The following is a 16,480-nucleotide window of genomic DNA, read 5'->3' as shown; positions in this document are numbered from 1 at the left end:
AACAGTTTCTGTGCAAGGATTAAATAGGATGCTAAATGGGTTAATGCCTTTGAATTTTTAAAGCACTTATTTTTAATTGTGTGTGTGAGTGGGTGGGTGGATAAGTGCATGTCAGTGCAGGTGCCAGTGAAGTCCAAAAATCAGTGCCTGGGTCCCCTGGAGCTGGAGCCATTTGACATGAGTATTGGGAACCAAACCTAGCTTCTCTGGAAGAACAGGAAGCACTATTAACTCCTAAGCCATCTGTGTGTTGTTTGTTTGCTTGTTTTGTTAGATGTGTGTGTGTGTGTGTGTGCGTGCGTGCGTGCGTGCGTGCGTGCGTGCGTGTGTGTGTGTGTGTGTGTGTTTTGCTTCACTATGAATGTGCACCATGTGCATGCTTGGTGCCTATAGAGGTCAGAAGAGGGCAGGTGTTGGGACTCGAACTTGGGCTCTCTGCAAGGACAATAAGTGTTCTTAACTGTTGAGTCCAGCCCTTGGGTTTTTTGGGGGGGGTTTTGGTTGGTTGGTTGGTTGGTTGGTTGGTTGGTTGGTTGGTTGGTTTTTTGAGACAGGGTCTCTGTGTTAGCCTTGGCTGTCCTGGACTCCTTTTGTAGACCAGGCTGGCCTCGAACTCAGCCATACACCTGCCCCTGCCTCCAGAGTGCTGGGATTAAAGGTGTGTGCCACTACACCTGGCTTGTTTGTTTGTTTGTTTGTTTGATCTTCAAGACAGGGTTTCTCTGTGTAGCCTTGACTGTCCTGGACTTGCTTTTGTAGACCAGGCTGGCCTCGAACTCACAGGGATCCGCTTGCCTCTGCCTTCCAAGTGCTGGGATTAAAGGCATGCACCACCACCACCTGGCTTGTTTGTTTTTTAAAGACAGAGTCTTGTGTGGCTAGGAAGATGTCCCAGTGGGTGAGAGCATTTATTCTACAAACTTGAAGACCTTGGAATCCCTGGCACCAATGTAAATAGCCAAGTGCTCACAGGCAGCTCAAACTGAATTTCTAATTCAGAGAGACTGTGTCTCGAGGCTAAGGTGCCACACCTTCACATTCACATGCACCATGTGCAAGTGCACACACACACACACACACACACACATACACACACACCACCACCACCTATGTACACAGACCACACACATACCATAGCCTCCCCTCCCCCCCCCCCCAGAACACAGTGGCTTGTTGTATGTGGCCTGTATTAGCCCATATACTTTAAATGGAATTATCCTGCCAGCTAGGATATCAGAATAAAAGTCACCTAGGTTTAACCAACTATTGTAGGAGTCAAAGCTGGGACAAGATCTTAAGGTCATCTCATAAACAGGAAAACTGAAGGTGAGAAAGGGTAACTCAGCGACACTTGAGAGTCCTTCGGGTTCAGCAGAGGCCGCTGAAGAGGTGTCCAGTGCAGGGCATATGACACCGTGGTTAATTCACACACCAGCAAGTGACCCAGGGGTGGCAACAATGGAAGGAGGATGCAGGCCTTTGGTATCTCTGAAAACAGCTTTATTTGGCTACAGACACAATGGGTAGCTGGAGCAGTTCAGAAGTAGAACACTTGCCCAGCTATCATGGCTCTGGGTTCAGTCCTCAGCAGAACAAAAGCCGAACACAAATTCCCAAGTACTCCTTTGAAGCGTGCTGAGTGGGGCCTGCCTTCTTTGTCTGGTTCCCTGATGAGCCTGCTTTTATTTTGTCAATGATAAGTGCCTTGACACCTTAGACCTCGGCCATCCTAGTGACCCTATGGGTAGATGTGACGAGGAGCCCAGAGTCTGAGACACGCTACGATGTCTTCAATAGCTGAGGAAGTAATGGCTTTTCTGGGGGTGAGGTAGGGGGTTTGTTCTTTTGTTGAGGTAGAGTCTTATGTATCCCAGCTCTTGCTCCTCGGACTGAGCCTTGCAGTAAGGGTAAAGGTGTACCCTTCCCGCACCCATCTTGAAATTCAGGCATTTCTGTAGATACGTTAGCAGGCAGGTTTCTGAGAAGGATATGTGGGCCAGGCAGAATAATGACTTGGGGATGGGCTTATCAGTTGAGCAGAGTTTTTTGTTTTCTTTTGAAACTGGATCTCACATAGCCTAGGATGACCTTGAACTTTCGATGTCGCTGGTTATTGAATGTGGTAGTGGTGCAGGTGTTCATGTGCCTTGGCACACATGTGGCAGTCAAAGGACCGCGTTTAGGAGTTGATTCTCTCCTACCACCCGAGTCCTGAGGACCAGGCTCAGGTCATCGCCTTGGTAGCAGGCACCTTTATCTGTTGAGCCAACATTTCATAATTAATTTTGTTTTATAAGTGTTGTGAGTATATGTGTTGTAAGGCTTGTCACAAGCACCTTGCCCACTGAGTCATTTCTCTGTCTCTCAGGTCTTATCTAGATACTTCCTCTTTCTCTTCTGAACCAGAGGTGCTGGCTGTTGTTTCCCTGCCCTTTGAAAGTTCAGTGCAAAACAGGCATCTCTCCATATTCTCCACTGCGCCTTGTGACGCAGCTTTGTCTGCTTCATTTGCTACTGTCCTCCACCTCCTGCCCTCCACGTGTCCCTCCACCACCTGCCCTCCACCTGTCCCTCCACCTCCTCCCCTCCACCTCCTGCCCTCCACCTCCTGCCCTCCACGTGTCCCTCCACCTCCTGCCCTCCACCTGTCCCTCCACCTCCTGCCCTCCACGTGTCCCTCCACCTCCTGCCCTCCACCTGTCCCTCCACCTCCTGCCCTCCACCTCCTGCCCTCCACCTCCTGCCCTCCACGTGTCCCTCCACCTCCTGCCCTCCACCTCCTGCCCTCCACCTCCTGCCCTCCACCTGTCCCTCCACCTCCTGCCCTCCACGTGTCCCTCCACCTCCTGCCCTCCACCTGTCCCTCCACCTCCTGCCCTCCACGTGTCCCTCCACCTCCTGCCCTCCACGTGTCCCTCCACCTCCTGCCCTCCACCTCCTGCCCTCCACGTGTCCCTCCACCTCCTGCCCTCCACCTCCTGCCCTCCACCTGTCCCTCCACCTCCTGCCCTCCACGTGTCCCTCCACCTCCTGCCCTCCACCTGTCCCTCCACCTCCTGCCCTCCACCTCCTGCCCTCCACCTCCTGCCCTCCACGTGTCCCTCCACCTCCTGCCCTCCACGTGTCCCTCCACCTCCTGCCCTCCACGTGTCCCTCCACCTCCTGCCCTCCACGTGTCCCTCCACCTCCTGCCCTCCACGTGTCCCTCCACCTCCTGCCCTCCACGTGTCCCTCCACCTCCTGCCCTCCACGTGTCCCTCCACCTCCTGCCCTCCACCTCCTGCCCTCCACGTGTCCCTCCACCTCCTGCCCTCCACGTGTCCCTCCACCTCCTGCCCTCCACCTGTCCCTCCACCTCCTGCCCTCCACCTCCTGCCCTCCACCTCCTGCCCTCCACGTGTCCCTCCACCTCCTGCCCTCCACCTCCTGCCCTCCACCTCCTGCCCTCCACCTGTCCCTCCACCTCCTGCCCTCCACGTGTCCCTCCACCTCCTGCCCTCCACCTGTCCCTCCACCTCCTGCCCTCCACGTGTCCCTCCACCTCCTGCCCTCCACGTGTCCCTCCACCTCCTGCCCTCCACCTCCTGCCCTCCACGTGTCCCTCCACCTCCTGCCCTCCACCTCCTGCCCTCCACGTGTCCCTCCACCTCCTGCCCTCCACCTCCTGCCCTCCACGTGTCCCTCCACCTCCTGCCCTCCACCTCCTGCCCTCCACCTCCTGCCCTCCACGTGTCCCTCCACCTCCCACCCTCCACCTGTCCCTCCACCTCCCGCCCTCCACCTGTCCCTCCACCTCCCGCCCTCCACGTGTCCCTCCACCTCCTGCCCTCCACGTGTCCCTCCACCTCCCGCCCTCCACCTGTCCCTCCACCTCCTGCCCTCCACCTCCTGCCCTCCACCTCCTGCCCTCCACGTGTCCCTCCACCTCCTGCCCTCCACGTGTCCCTCCACCTCCCGCCCTCCACCTGTCCCTCCACCTCCTGCCCTCCATCTGTCCCTCCACCTCCTGCCCTCCATGTGTCCCTCCACCTCCTGCCCTCCATGTGTCCCTCCACCTCCCGCCCTCCACCTGTCCCTCCACCTCCTGCCCTCCACGTGTCCCTCCACCTCCTGCCCTCCACCTGTCCCTCCACCTCCTGCCCTCCACGTGTCCCTCCACCTCCTGCCCTCCACCTGTCCCTCCACCTCCTGCCCTCCACCTGTCCCTCCACCTCCTGCCCTCCACGTGTCCCTCCACCTCCCGCCCTCCACCTGTCCCTCCACCTCCTGCCCTCCACCTCCTGCCCTCCACCTCCTGCCCTCCACGTGTCCCTCCACCTCCTGCCCTCCACGTGTCCCTCCACCTCCCGCCCTCCACCTGTCCCTCCACCTCCTGCCCTCCATCTGTCCCTCCACCTCCTGCCCTCCATGTGTCCCTCCACCTCCTGCCCTCCATGTGTCCCTCCACCTCCCGCCCTCCACCTGTCCCTCCACCTCCTGCCCTCCACGTGTCCCTCCACCTCCTGCCCTCCACCTGTCCCTCCACCTCCTGCCCTCCACGTGTCCCTCCACCTCCTGCCCTCCACCTGTCCCTCCACCTCCTGCCCTCCACCTGTCCCTCCACCTCCTGCCCTCCACCTGTCCCTCCACCTCCTGCCCTCCACGTGTCCCTCCACCTCCTGCCCTCCACCTGTCCCTCCACCTCCTGCCCTCCACCTGTCCCTCCACCTCCTGCCCTCCACCTGTCCCTCCACCTCCTGCCCTCCACGTGTCCCTCCACCTCCTGCCCTCCACCTGTCCCTCCACCTCCTGCCCTCCACCTGTCCCTCCACCTCCTGCCCTCCACCTGTCCCTCCACCTCCTGCCCTCCACCTGTCCCTCCACCTCCTGCCCTCCACGTGTCCCTCCACCTCCTGCCCTCCACCTGTCCCTCCACCTCCTGCCCTCCACCTGTCCCTCCACCTCCTGCCCTCCACCTGTCCCTCCACCTCCTGCCCTCCACGTGTCCCTCCACCTCCTGCCCTCCACGTGTCCCTCCACCTCCTGCCCTCCACCTGTCCCTCCACCTCCTGCCCTCTACCTGTCCCTCCACTTTTTTGACGCTAATGCTGCCATTTTCACCCTTTCTGTTTCTCCTATGTTCCTTACATTATCTTTTAATTTTAATAAATTTTTATTCCTTTTCCTTTTTTTAAATTTTTTTATTGGTGTGGTCTTGGGGATAAGAACCAGAGCCTTATGCATATTAGGCAAATGTCCAACCAACAATCAGGCTTTATATGACTGTAGCCCCCAAGGCTCTATTTTTTTTGGGGGGGGGTGCTTGGGTTGTTGTTGCTGCTGCTGCTGCTGTTTTTGGTTTTTCGAGAGAGGGTTTCTCTGTGTAGCCTTGGCTGTCCTGGACACACTTTGTAGATATACTGGGACTATAGGTGTGCTGGGATTATAGGCATGTACCACTGTGCCCAGCTCCAAGGCTCTATTTTTAAATAGCTATTCCTGGTATATTTTTTGAGTAATGAGGGAGATGTCCGTATTTGTAGACATTCAAAATATAGGAAAGAATGGGCTGGAGAGGTGGCTCAGAGGTTAAGGGCTCTGACCCCTCCTCCAGAGGTCCTGAGTTCAATTCCCAGCAACCATATGGTGGCTCACAACCATCTATAATGTGATCTGACGCCCTCTTCTGACCTGCAGGTGTACTTGCAGGCAGAGCACTGTAAACTCATAATAAATAAATAAATAAATAAATAAATAAATAAATAAATAAATTGCTTTAAAAAAAAAAAAAGGAAAGAAATAAAGTAGTCAAGTCACCGCAGTCTGTCATATACAATCGATGGCTCCTAACAGGTGCTGTGCTTCTTGTCAGCGGTGCTAGTAAATGTGTGCCTAACCAGTACATAATCACATTCATCACCAGCAGTTTCTACATCAGAACAGACCTTGAGGATGACGGTTTAGTGGATTTAGGATGTGGCTGCTAAGTGGTTTCTTTATGACTTTTTAACCCTTACCTTCCTGATAAAGATTTATACTTTTTCCAGTGTTTTTTCCTAATCTAAGTTGTCTAGAGTGTTAAACTTTGTGAAGTTGGAGCCCGCCTTATTTATAGTTCTGTCTCTGGGGACAACAAATCATCTCTCATGGAGTAAATGCTCTGTTAAGTAAAGTTCTGTACAAAAGTCTGCTTGTTTAATTAGAATCAATGAAGTGACATTACTGGGTTAAGGCTAAAGCTACAAATGTCTTAAAGGTTATTAATAGGTTATTTTCCCTTTTTTCTTTGATTTAGAATAAGAAGCAAGGATGTAAAAATGAGGAGGTGCTGGCTGTACTTGGCCACGAACTGGGACACTGGAAGTTGGGACACACAATAAAGAATATCATTATTAGTCAGGTAAGTTTGCTCTGACAGTTATGTTTTGTTTCGTTTTTTTTTGTTTGTTTGTTTGAGACAGGGTCTCACGTAGCCCAGACTGGCCTGGAGCTCACTATGTAGCCAAAGATGACCTTGACCTTGAAGTCCTTCTGCCTTTACCTCCACGTGCTGGGGCTGCAGGTGTGCATGAGCACTCTGGCCCAGTTACATTTCTGTAAAGGAATCATTAGAATGGCAGGAAAAGTGAACGTGCCGGTGCCCACCTGTAACCTTACGTGCTCAGGAGGCCCAAGCAGAGAGATCTCGGGTTGATGGGGTTGGCGGGGTATCTTAGCAGGTGAAGCTGCTTGCTGCCAAGCCTAAGTTCACCCCCCAGGGTTCACATGGTGGAAGGAGAAAACCAACTCCCTCAAGTTGTCCTCGACCCTCCACACTCACACTGTGGCATGTGTTCTTGTGCACACACATATACATAAACAAAATAAATAAATAAAGATCATTAGAGGCTGAAGGCAGTTCTGAGCTGTATAGCAATTTCCAGGCCAAACTGAGTTACATCGTGAGACTTGGTCTTAAAAAGAAAAGCTAGCCGGGCGTGATGGCGCACACCTTTAATCCCAGCACTTGAGAAGCAGAGGCAGACGGATCGCTGTGAGTTCGAGGCCAGCCTGGTCTACAAAGTGAGTCCAGGACAGCCCCTTGGACACAGAGAAACCCTGTCTCGAAAAACCAAAAAAAAAAAAAAAAGAAAAAAAGAAAAGCTAAGTAAGTCAATAAAAGTACGACGGGCCCTAGACACTATACAGTAATGGGTCAAGACAGACCTCAAGCCATGAGGCTTGTAACCCCAGCATCCAGGAAGCTGAGGCAGGAGGATCTCAACTTTGAGGCCAAGCTACCTGACTTCTCTTTGTGATTGGTTTCATGTGTGACCTGAGGCAATTCCTTAATTTCTCTCTGCCTCCATTTCCTCCTTGCATAATATAGCATAAAGCTGGTTAGAGAAGTGAATGAATAGTGCCGGCAGAGTCTGGAATGTACCGGGAGCGTGCTGAGCACATATTAGTGTTTCTTGCTGTCACCATCATTGCTGTCATTTCCAGAGTTGCTCAGATACATGAGCTGTGAAAACCAAATACAAGCAAAACTAGATAAGTTGTGCATTAAAATGCTTTCATAAGGTTAGTGAGATGGCTCGGCATGTAAGGCAGTTTCCGCCAAGCCTGACGGTGTTAGATTGATGCCCGGGACCCATCTGGTAGGAGGCGAGGACTGACTCCTACAGGCTGTCCTTCTGACCTCCATGTTTGCCATGGCATACAGCAGGCACAAAACACACGCACACAAAAATAAATAAATCATACAGGTAAAGAATAGACATTATGATGTCACTCTGTAGACCAGGCAGCCTCTGCCTCTCGAGTGCTGGGATTAAAGGTGTGTGCCACCATGCCCAGCTTCTATAGTTCTACTTTTTAAATGTTTTAAAAGAATTTTTTATAAAATAAAAATTGTTTAAAGATTTATTTTTATGATTATTTATCATATGTGTATCTGCATATGGTTATGTGTACTTAAGTGTAGGAGCCCACAGTGGCCAGAGGCATGGGATTCCAGAGAGCTGGAGTTAAAGCTGCTTGTGAGCCTCCTGGTGTGGGTCCTGGGAACTGAGCTCATGGTCTTTGCAAGAGCAGCAAATGCTCTTAAACCTCTGAGCTATCTCTCTAGCCCTAAAAAACTTTTTCCCCCATGTTAAGCATTTTTGCACTTCTCCTGGTGCCAGCATAGTGTATGATTTGTATATGTTATATGTGAAATTGCACAGAGGAGACTGAGGCAGGAGGATTATGAGTGTGAGGCCAGCATGGGTGACATAGCAAGTCTTAGCTAGGATTTCTATTGCTGTCATGAAACACCATGACCAAAAGCAACTTGGGAAGGAAAGGATTTATTTCATCGTAAACTTCTCAAGTCACACCCCCATTACTGAGGGTAGTCCGGGCAGGGACCCAGAAGCAGGAGCCCTGCTCACCTGCTTGCTCAGATGGCTTTCTTATACCACCTAGAACTACCTGCCTAGGGGTGGCACCACCCACAATTCAATCCCTCGCATATCAGTCATCAATCAAAGAAAATGCCCTACAGATTTGCCTGCAGGCAGTCTGGTGGAGACATTTTCTCTTTTGAGGTTCCTCGTCCCACATATGTCAAGGTTTATATCGAGTTGGCAAAACCAACCAGCACATCCTGTCTCAAATGAAACAAAACAAAACTAACCTGAAGCCTTTACCCCTTCATTTAAAAGTAATTATATATTTACTGAAAATTGTAGAAAGCATAAAAAGGAAAGCAGCTCCTCAGAGTGTTGCTAGTTCTTCTAAACCAGGTCAGTCTTAAGGTCTAGCTGAGACAGCAGGTAGCTTTGCTGGCTGCTGCTGAGTACTACAGCCTTAGCTGAGTCTTAGTTGTATTTTTTTTTTTAAGCTAGAATCTCATTCTGTAGAACAGGGTGGCTTTTAACTTGCAATCCTCCTGCCTCTCAAGTGTTAGAAGTCAGACTTTTACCATCACTGAGTCTTAAATGGGTATCTATTCCTGAAAGGCCAGCAAGTTCTGGGCTGTGTATACAAACATACATGTTTACATGCATGGAAAAACTTGGGAACCCAATTTTCCTGTTGCTATAAGTCTTTATTTGAAAATTAGCTCCTTAGCTTGAAGCTCTGCTGTAGAGCCACACAAAGGTACAGAAGCAGTAAGTAAGTCCAAATTCTAATTCTAATTCATTGTTTGCTCTGTAAGAAAAACCACTGCCCCTTCTATGAAGGAAAGGTTGTGATGGAATCAGCCCTACCACAAGGCAGCAGCTGCTCCCTGAGGACAAATTGGGTACCTAGTCAGCACCAGGTTCCTCTTATGACAGAAGGTCTGTGATATTTACTGATAAACTGTCACTTTGGCCACTACTAATAATCATCTTGATAAAGTTCTAGAGTAGCTGTGGAAGCAAACTAGCCTCTCCAGTGTGTTCTGAGACCCCTGCTCATCCACTGAAACCAGTAATTGCCAACAGTCAGCAAATTAGTATTTATTTTCATTTCTTATCTCTTCCACTGAATAGCCAGTGAGACTTACTACTTAAAGTTCTCCTCATCAAGACTATTTCTCCATGCCAGGAGATGGTGGCGCACACCTTTAATCCTTGTACTCTGGAGGCAGAGGCAGGTGGATCTCTGACTTCAAGGCCAGCCTGAAGAGTGAGTTCCAGAGCTGGGCTTGTAATCCAAGCACTTAGGGAGGCAGAAACAGTCAAATCGCTGTGAGTTCAAGGCCAGCCTTGTCTACAAAGTGAGTCTAGGACAGCAAAGGCTACACAGAGAAACCCTGTATTGAAAAACAAAACAAACAAACAAAATGAAAATGAAAAAACAAAACTATGTGAATTCTAGGACAGCCAGGGTCACACAGAGATAGATATCCTGTCTAAAAATATCAACACACACACACACACACACACACACACACACACACACACACACGATATATAGGTGTTTCAGGTAGGTTTCTATTGCTGTGATAACACCATGGTCAAAAGCACCTTGTGAAAGAAAGGGTTTGTTTCATCTTACAACTCTCTGGTCACACTCTATCACTGTGGGAAGTCAGCATCAAGAACCTGGAGACAGAGGCCACAGAGCAGCTGTTCTCAACCTGTGGGTCGAGACCCCTTTAGCATTGCATATCAGATGTATTGCATATGAGATATGTACATTATAATTCATAACAGTAGCAAAATCACAGCAAGTAGCAAAGAAATAATTTTATGGTTGGGGGTCACCACAACATGAGGAACTATATTAAAAGGTCGCAGCATTTAGCTGAGAACCTCGGATGCGTAGGGGAACACTGCTTACCGCTTGCTCTTCATGGCTTGCTCAGCCTGCTTTCTTATACACCCCAGGACCCCCTGCCCAGGGGTGGCACCATCTCCAGTGGGCTGGGCCCTCCCGCATCAGTCATTAATCAAGAAAGTGCATTACAGGCTTGCTTAGCAGCACACTAACCTACAGTGTTATGTCCTCTTTTCTAGATGAATTCTTTCCTGTGCTTTTTCTTGTTTGCTGTGTTAATTGGTCGAAGAGAACTTTTTGCCGCCTTTGGTTTTTATGACAGCCAGCCCACTCTGATTGGACTTTTGATCATCTTTCAGTTTATTTTCTCACCTTACAATGAGGTAATGTATGCTTTTTTAAATTACCACATATATGTTTTTGCTTGTTTTAAATCTAGACTCTTTAGGGTAGTGTGAAAGTAAATCAACAAAGCCCCACAACCTTCCAATTCCTCACTGACTGGACAGTATAAAAGTAGCCCAGAAATCTGAGTCTAAGTGTTCATAATACTGTTAGATAATCAGAGAGAATTGGGGCTTAGCAATGAAAACCTTGACCTGTGTACCTCAGAGTTTCAGTAGCTGAGGTCACCTGTGAGAATGTCCTAGGCCATGTGGTCACCAGTGTGGGCATGAAAATCTGTATGTGAGGACAAAACAACCAAGTAGATGACAGCTAGACTAGAGAGGGCCGTGTGACAGGGCTCCTCTGACTGTTCATGGTAACGTTAGGGTTCCCTCAGCACTCACCAGACCACAGGTGGATATTTCACAAGTGAGTATGTATGTATTTTCATCTCTGTGGAGACCAGAGGTTAACACCGAGAGTCTTCCTGTTTCACTGAACCTGACTGCCCAGCAGGCCGCTGGGATCTGCCTCAACTCCTTCATGCCTAGCACTGGGCCTTCTGATGTACATTTGGCTTTTTGTTTTGTTTTGTTATTTTGTTTTAGCTTTTTGAGACAGGGTTTCTCTGTGTAGCCATGGCTGTCCTGAACTCACTTTGTAGACCAGGCTGGCCTCGAACTCACAGCGATATGCCTGCCTCTGCCTCCCAAGTGCTGGGATTACAGACATGCCACCACGCCCAGCTGTACATTTGGCTTTTACATGAGGGCTGTAAATTCAAACTTGGGTCCTCAGGTTTGCACAGCAAGCACTTTATCCACAGAGCCATCTGCCCAGTCCCCAAAAGCAAAATCAAAACAAAACAAAATAAAACAACTTTTTGTCAAAATATTTTTTAAAGATATATTTATTTATTTATTTATTTTATGTATGAGTGCATATAAACCTGCATGACAGAAGAGGGCATCAGATCACATTCTAGATGGTTGTGAACCACCATGTGGTTGCTGGGAATTGAACTTAGGACCTCTGGAAGAACAGCCAGTGCTCTTAACTGCTAAGCCATCTCTCTAACCCCATCAATTAAAAAACAAAACACAGCATGCCAGTCAATCTGCAACACTTGAGTATGCAAAGACCTCTTCCCCCAGGCCCCCTGATTTTTCAGGTCAGGGTTTCTCTGAGGTGCCCTGCCTGTCCTAGAACTCACTCTGTAGACCAGTCTGGCCTCAAACTCAGACATCTGCCTCTGCCTCCTAAGTGTTGATAAAAAGATGTTTTAATCCCTCAGAAGTTATCTTTTCCCATGGGGAAAAAAAATCGCTCTCATAATGGTCTTTAGAAATTGTGAACTTACTCTGGAGATAGTGACGTAGACACTTAGAGAACAGTCATCTTGACTCGTGGGCTAACTATATAGCAAGACCCTGTCAATAAAACAAAACCTCAAACTGTTTTCAGAGGCACTGCCATATTTTTAGAGTAATCTCAGAGAAGACTGTTATTAAAGATAGATAGATGATTAAGAATGTTAAAAATGATTCTGGGGGCTGGAGAGATGGCAGTGGTTAAGAACACTCGCTGCCCTGGCAGATGACTCATAACCATCCGTAACTCCAGTTCAAAGGGATCATGAAGCCCTCTTCTGGCCTCTTGGGCTCCAGGCAAAACACAAGTACACAATAAATAAATATTTGAAAACAAACCTCTGCGTGCGGTAGTGGATTCCTGTGATCTCAGCACCTGGGGTGTGGGGGCAAGGGATGAGGAGCCTGAGGTCGACCTGGGTTACATGAAACCCTGCCTCAGAAAAACAAAGCGTATCAGAGACAGAAAGTGAGCCAGGTCTGACCCTGGTGTGCACCGGCTTTGGAGTCACCCTTTAATAAGATCGATACCTGTTTGTGGTCTGTTTGCAAGGGGTGGGGGAAGCCCAAGTTGCCATAGTCCCCCACTATAGGATTGTAGGCTTGGCTTGTTCCTCTCACATCCTGACCAGCCTTCCTCCACAGCTGGCTCATGAGACTTTAGCGACAACAGAGGCGCAAGGCAGCTAAACCCTTTGCTCTCCTTCTGCAGGTCCTGTCTTTCTGTCTAACAGTCCTGAGCCGCAGATTTGAGTTTCAAGCCGACGCCTTTGCCAAGAAGCTTGGGAAGGCTAAAGACTTATATTCTGCTTTGATCAAGCTAAACAAGGATAACCTGGGATTCCCGGTTTCCGACTGGTTGTTTTCAGCGTGGCACTACTCGCACCCTCCCCTTCTGGAGAGGCTTCAGGCTTTAAAAGACATAAAACAAGACTGAGCCAGCAGCTCAGGTGCCGTGACTGGACACACTTCCGGTTATTTCTGTCCTGGCAGCATGTTCGGCTCTTGATGTTTTTAATTTTTTTAAGAGAAATGATTAAGTACATAAAAGTCCAGATTTAAATACATTTACTATCTCATTTCAAAAATGATTTTAATAATCCATTTCTTAAAACACTGGATACAATTTTGAGGCTTAATATTTTTAAAGCATAGTTTTATCTAGCATCTGTTTTACCATCAATTTGTAAAATTATTTAAGGAAATGCACAACTCGTTTTATTTCCTCACTGTGTGGAATCTGCATATAGGGTATTTAGGTGGTATGTTTGAAGGTGGGAGCATCACCTCCAGACACTTCCTGTGAGGCAGAAACAGAATGCATGGCCCCAAATCATTGTGCTTGTGCCTATATTGAATTTGTTTTTACCTTAATGCCGTTATGATTTAACCCAGTCAATCAGTGTTTTAAATAAGAAAGAAAAGTAAAAATTAGTAAAGCTAATGCTACTGAAATATAAGTTGTTAACCTGCTATACTGTTGTGATTACAAAGCTTTCTGTTCCCTTTCTTGCCACAGGCCAATTAGGAATCCCCTCCCCCGCCTCTCCCTTCCTTTTTTTTTTTTTTTTTTTTTTAGATAAGGTCTTACTCTGGCCCTTTCTGGCCTTGAACTCATTTTTTTGTTGTTGTTTGTTTGATTTGGTTTTTGGGTTTTGGTTTTTGGAGACAGGGTTTCTTGTGTAACAAGCTAGCCTCAAACTGACAGAGATCTGCCTGCCTCTGCTTCCCGAGTGCTGAGATTCAAGGCATGCACCGCCACATCTGGCTCCCGAGCCCATTCTTTAGCCCAGGACAGCATGACCTAAAACTTTTATCAGGCCTCCTGTCCCAGTCTCTGAATGCCAGGATTGTAGGTGGACCTATGAGCTGAGGCCAAGCCTGGTCTACATAGCAAGTGCCAGCCAGCCGGGGCTACATAGTGAGACTCTGTCACCAAAAAGAGAGAGGAGGGAGAAGGAAAACAGTGAAAGTCAGTCTTAATTTTATCCTTCCGTCCACCTTACCTTAGTAGGGATAAACTAGCCTTTTTCTCATTCATTTTTTTCCCTAGTAAATAATAGTACATCCTTTCACTTAGCAGAAGTTGCCATATTGTGTACATTACCCAGTGTTAATTGTGACAGAATATGAAAAAAGAAGAGATTACATTTGATAAGACATAAAGGCGAAATACTTGTGATTGTCTTGTTACAGGAGAAATATAGTTTCCTGTCTTTTTTCGAGGACAGAAGTCTCTGCTTTTATTTTTGTAATTTTTTTATTCATGAGTCATAATTAGACCAGATTTCATTTTTTTAAATTATAATTCTTGGTAGGCAGGCAGAAGTTTACTTGCAGAGAAAGCATCATGAAAGATTTCCACTGGGAAACGGTGTGTGCCTGACTGCTTCTTGTCTGTCCACATCCTGAGTGAGAATCATGCTCCGCCTGCCATTCACACTCCCTGGCAGCGCGCACCTACTGGGCATTCACGCCACAGTGTGACCAACTGTTCACTATGGTACCTGTGCTCCGTTGCCATAGGAGCGAGGCCTTCACGTGGACCATAGTGGCGTCAGAGCTCTAGTTCGGCACCGCATTGTTTATTCCCTCCAGCTACGCAGAGCAGCCCACGGTTTCTCTCCAGCATCCTTTCCCGTGACTTCATGTCAGATAATTGCCTTTCCTTCCTTCTGTGCCTTTAAATACACATTTCAGTTCTGCACAAGTGAGACATTAAACATTGCCAATGCAGATTTATGTCCTGGTGTTGGCTGTGGTGTGATTTGTGCGTCCTGTGTTACCCAGATGTGCTGGTCACCTGCAGGGTTGGTGCCGGCCGCCCGTGGATCTAGTAACAGCCCTGCCTGGTGTCAGCGCCAGCACCACTCATGGCTGCCTCCGGCCTCTCCAGCAGGCGCATCCCGCGTTCCTGCCGCCGTTCCCTCAGAAGCAGCATTTGGACTTATCCTTCGCCACTGTTGCAGCCTCCATTGTCTTGGGCTTGCTTACTGTTCTGACTGCCCTCTGGCTCCTCTGCCATCCAGATCAGTAGAAAGATGCCCCCGTGTATTCTGAAGCCACAAAACCAGGATTGCCTATACCCATGCACAGATGTCTGTCCTGCCCGGATCAGAGCTCACCTCTGCTCCTCAACTACAGTAAGTAAAGTACAGTACCCCTCTTACTGTAGTCTGTGTGTCTGGCCATTGCAGAAATGCTAATACCATTTGTCAAGTTGTTGAAGAGAAACTTCTTCTTGAGATAAGCTCTCGTGTATCCCAAGCTGGCCTCGAACCCACTGGGTAGTAAATGACCTTGAACTCAGGGATCTTCCTGTCTCCACCTCCTGAGTGCTGGAATTGCAGGCCACCATGAGCCACCATGTTTACGTGATGCTTGGGATTGAGCCCAGAGCCTTGCACGCACTAAACAAGCGCTCTGTCCATTGAGCCACAGTCCAGACCCTGCATGCAATGCATTGTCGTAACTGTTCTGTTAGTTACTGTTAACCTCTCAGTAGGCCTACTGTAGAAGCTAGACGTCATCATAGTTATGTGTGTATAGAAAAAAAACAAAAACAATGATGGGACCCGTGACAGGGCACTGGGGCATCTTAGGAAAGAGGACCTATAGGGATAAAGGTCTTGAAACAAATGAGCAGCATCAGATGGCCAGAGGGTGGCAGTGGTGAGTTCCAGAGAGATTGGGAGGGCAAGCAGGAAGGACCGTGAGAACTCAGGCTCTGGGGCTGGGGATGCGGCTCAGTACCTGCCTAGCGTGCACAGGGCCTGGGTTGACCCCCAATGCCTTGAGGATGGAGAGGATTTAGACCTTACGTGGGTGTGGTAGGAAGCCACTGAAGGCTTAGGGCATGGTGTAGCTTAGTTCTGCAGGATAGCCCTGGCTTCTACATTAGAAGTGGGTAGTTGGTGGTATCCTCTTACCCCTGTGGCAAGAAATCTTGGTGCTCCCTGGAGTGGTAGTCAGGGAGGCACTGCAAGGTGTGACATGGAGGGGCCATGCTGAATCTCTGGGGCAGCTGAACTATCTAGCTGTGATGTTCTTTCTCGTAAATGTCAAGTTTCCTGTCTATTTCTCTGTGTGTGTGTGTGTGTCTGTCTGTCTGTCTGTCTGTCTGTCTCTCTCTCTCTCTCTCTCTCTCTCTCTCTCTCTCTCTCTCTCTCTCTCTCCATGTGTGTTTGTGTGTAGTGTGTTATTTGGGGACTAAATCCAGGCCCTCACTCATGCTAGGTAAGTGCTCTATTGCAGTAACCCCACATCATTTTGGCTATTCAAGATTCAGTCATGGAAGGGCAGGGTCCTGATCTTGGTGTGAGGAACCACGGAGACTCTTGGGCCATCAGAATATATAGCCATGCACAGGTTGAAAGCAGGTCTCAGCCAGGCGCAGTGGTGCACGCCTTTAATCCCAGCACTCAGGAGGCAGAGGCAGGAGGATCTCTGAGTTCGGGGACAGCCTGGTCTACAAAGCAGTCCAGGACAGCCAGGGCTATTACACAGAGAAA

At 48.8% G+C, this 16,480-nt stretch overlaps 1 protein-coding gene across 1 annotated transcript in view; it reads left to right on the top strand.

Moving 5' to 3' along the window:
• Positions 1 to 14,711, top strand: part of ZMPSTE24 (zinc metallopeptidase STE24) — a 44,999-nt gene extending 30,288 nt beyond the window's left edge. Inside the window, exons 8-10 of the mRNA XM_084784882.1 lie at positions 6,275 to 6,379; positions 10,452 to 10,595; positions 12,682 to 14,711. Of these exons, the coding sequence (XP_084641008.1) occupies positions 6,275 to 6,379; positions 10,452 to 10,595; positions 12,682 to 12,906 (474 nt within the window). The 3' untranslated portion in view covers positions 12,907 to 14,711. The remainder of the gene's footprint in view (positions 1 to 6,274; positions 6,380 to 10,451; positions 10,596 to 12,681) is intronic.
• Positions 14,712 to 16,480: the final 1,769 nt, after the last annotated feature.

This window comes from Acomys minous (assembly GCF_964271855.1).
Source record: "Acomys minous genome assembly, chromosome: 6".
Taxonomy (NCBI): domain Eukaryota; kingdom Metazoa; phylum Chordata; class Mammalia; order Rodentia; family Muridae; genus Acomys; species Acomys minous.
This window is presented reverse-complemented; position numbering and strand designations above follow the sequence as displayed.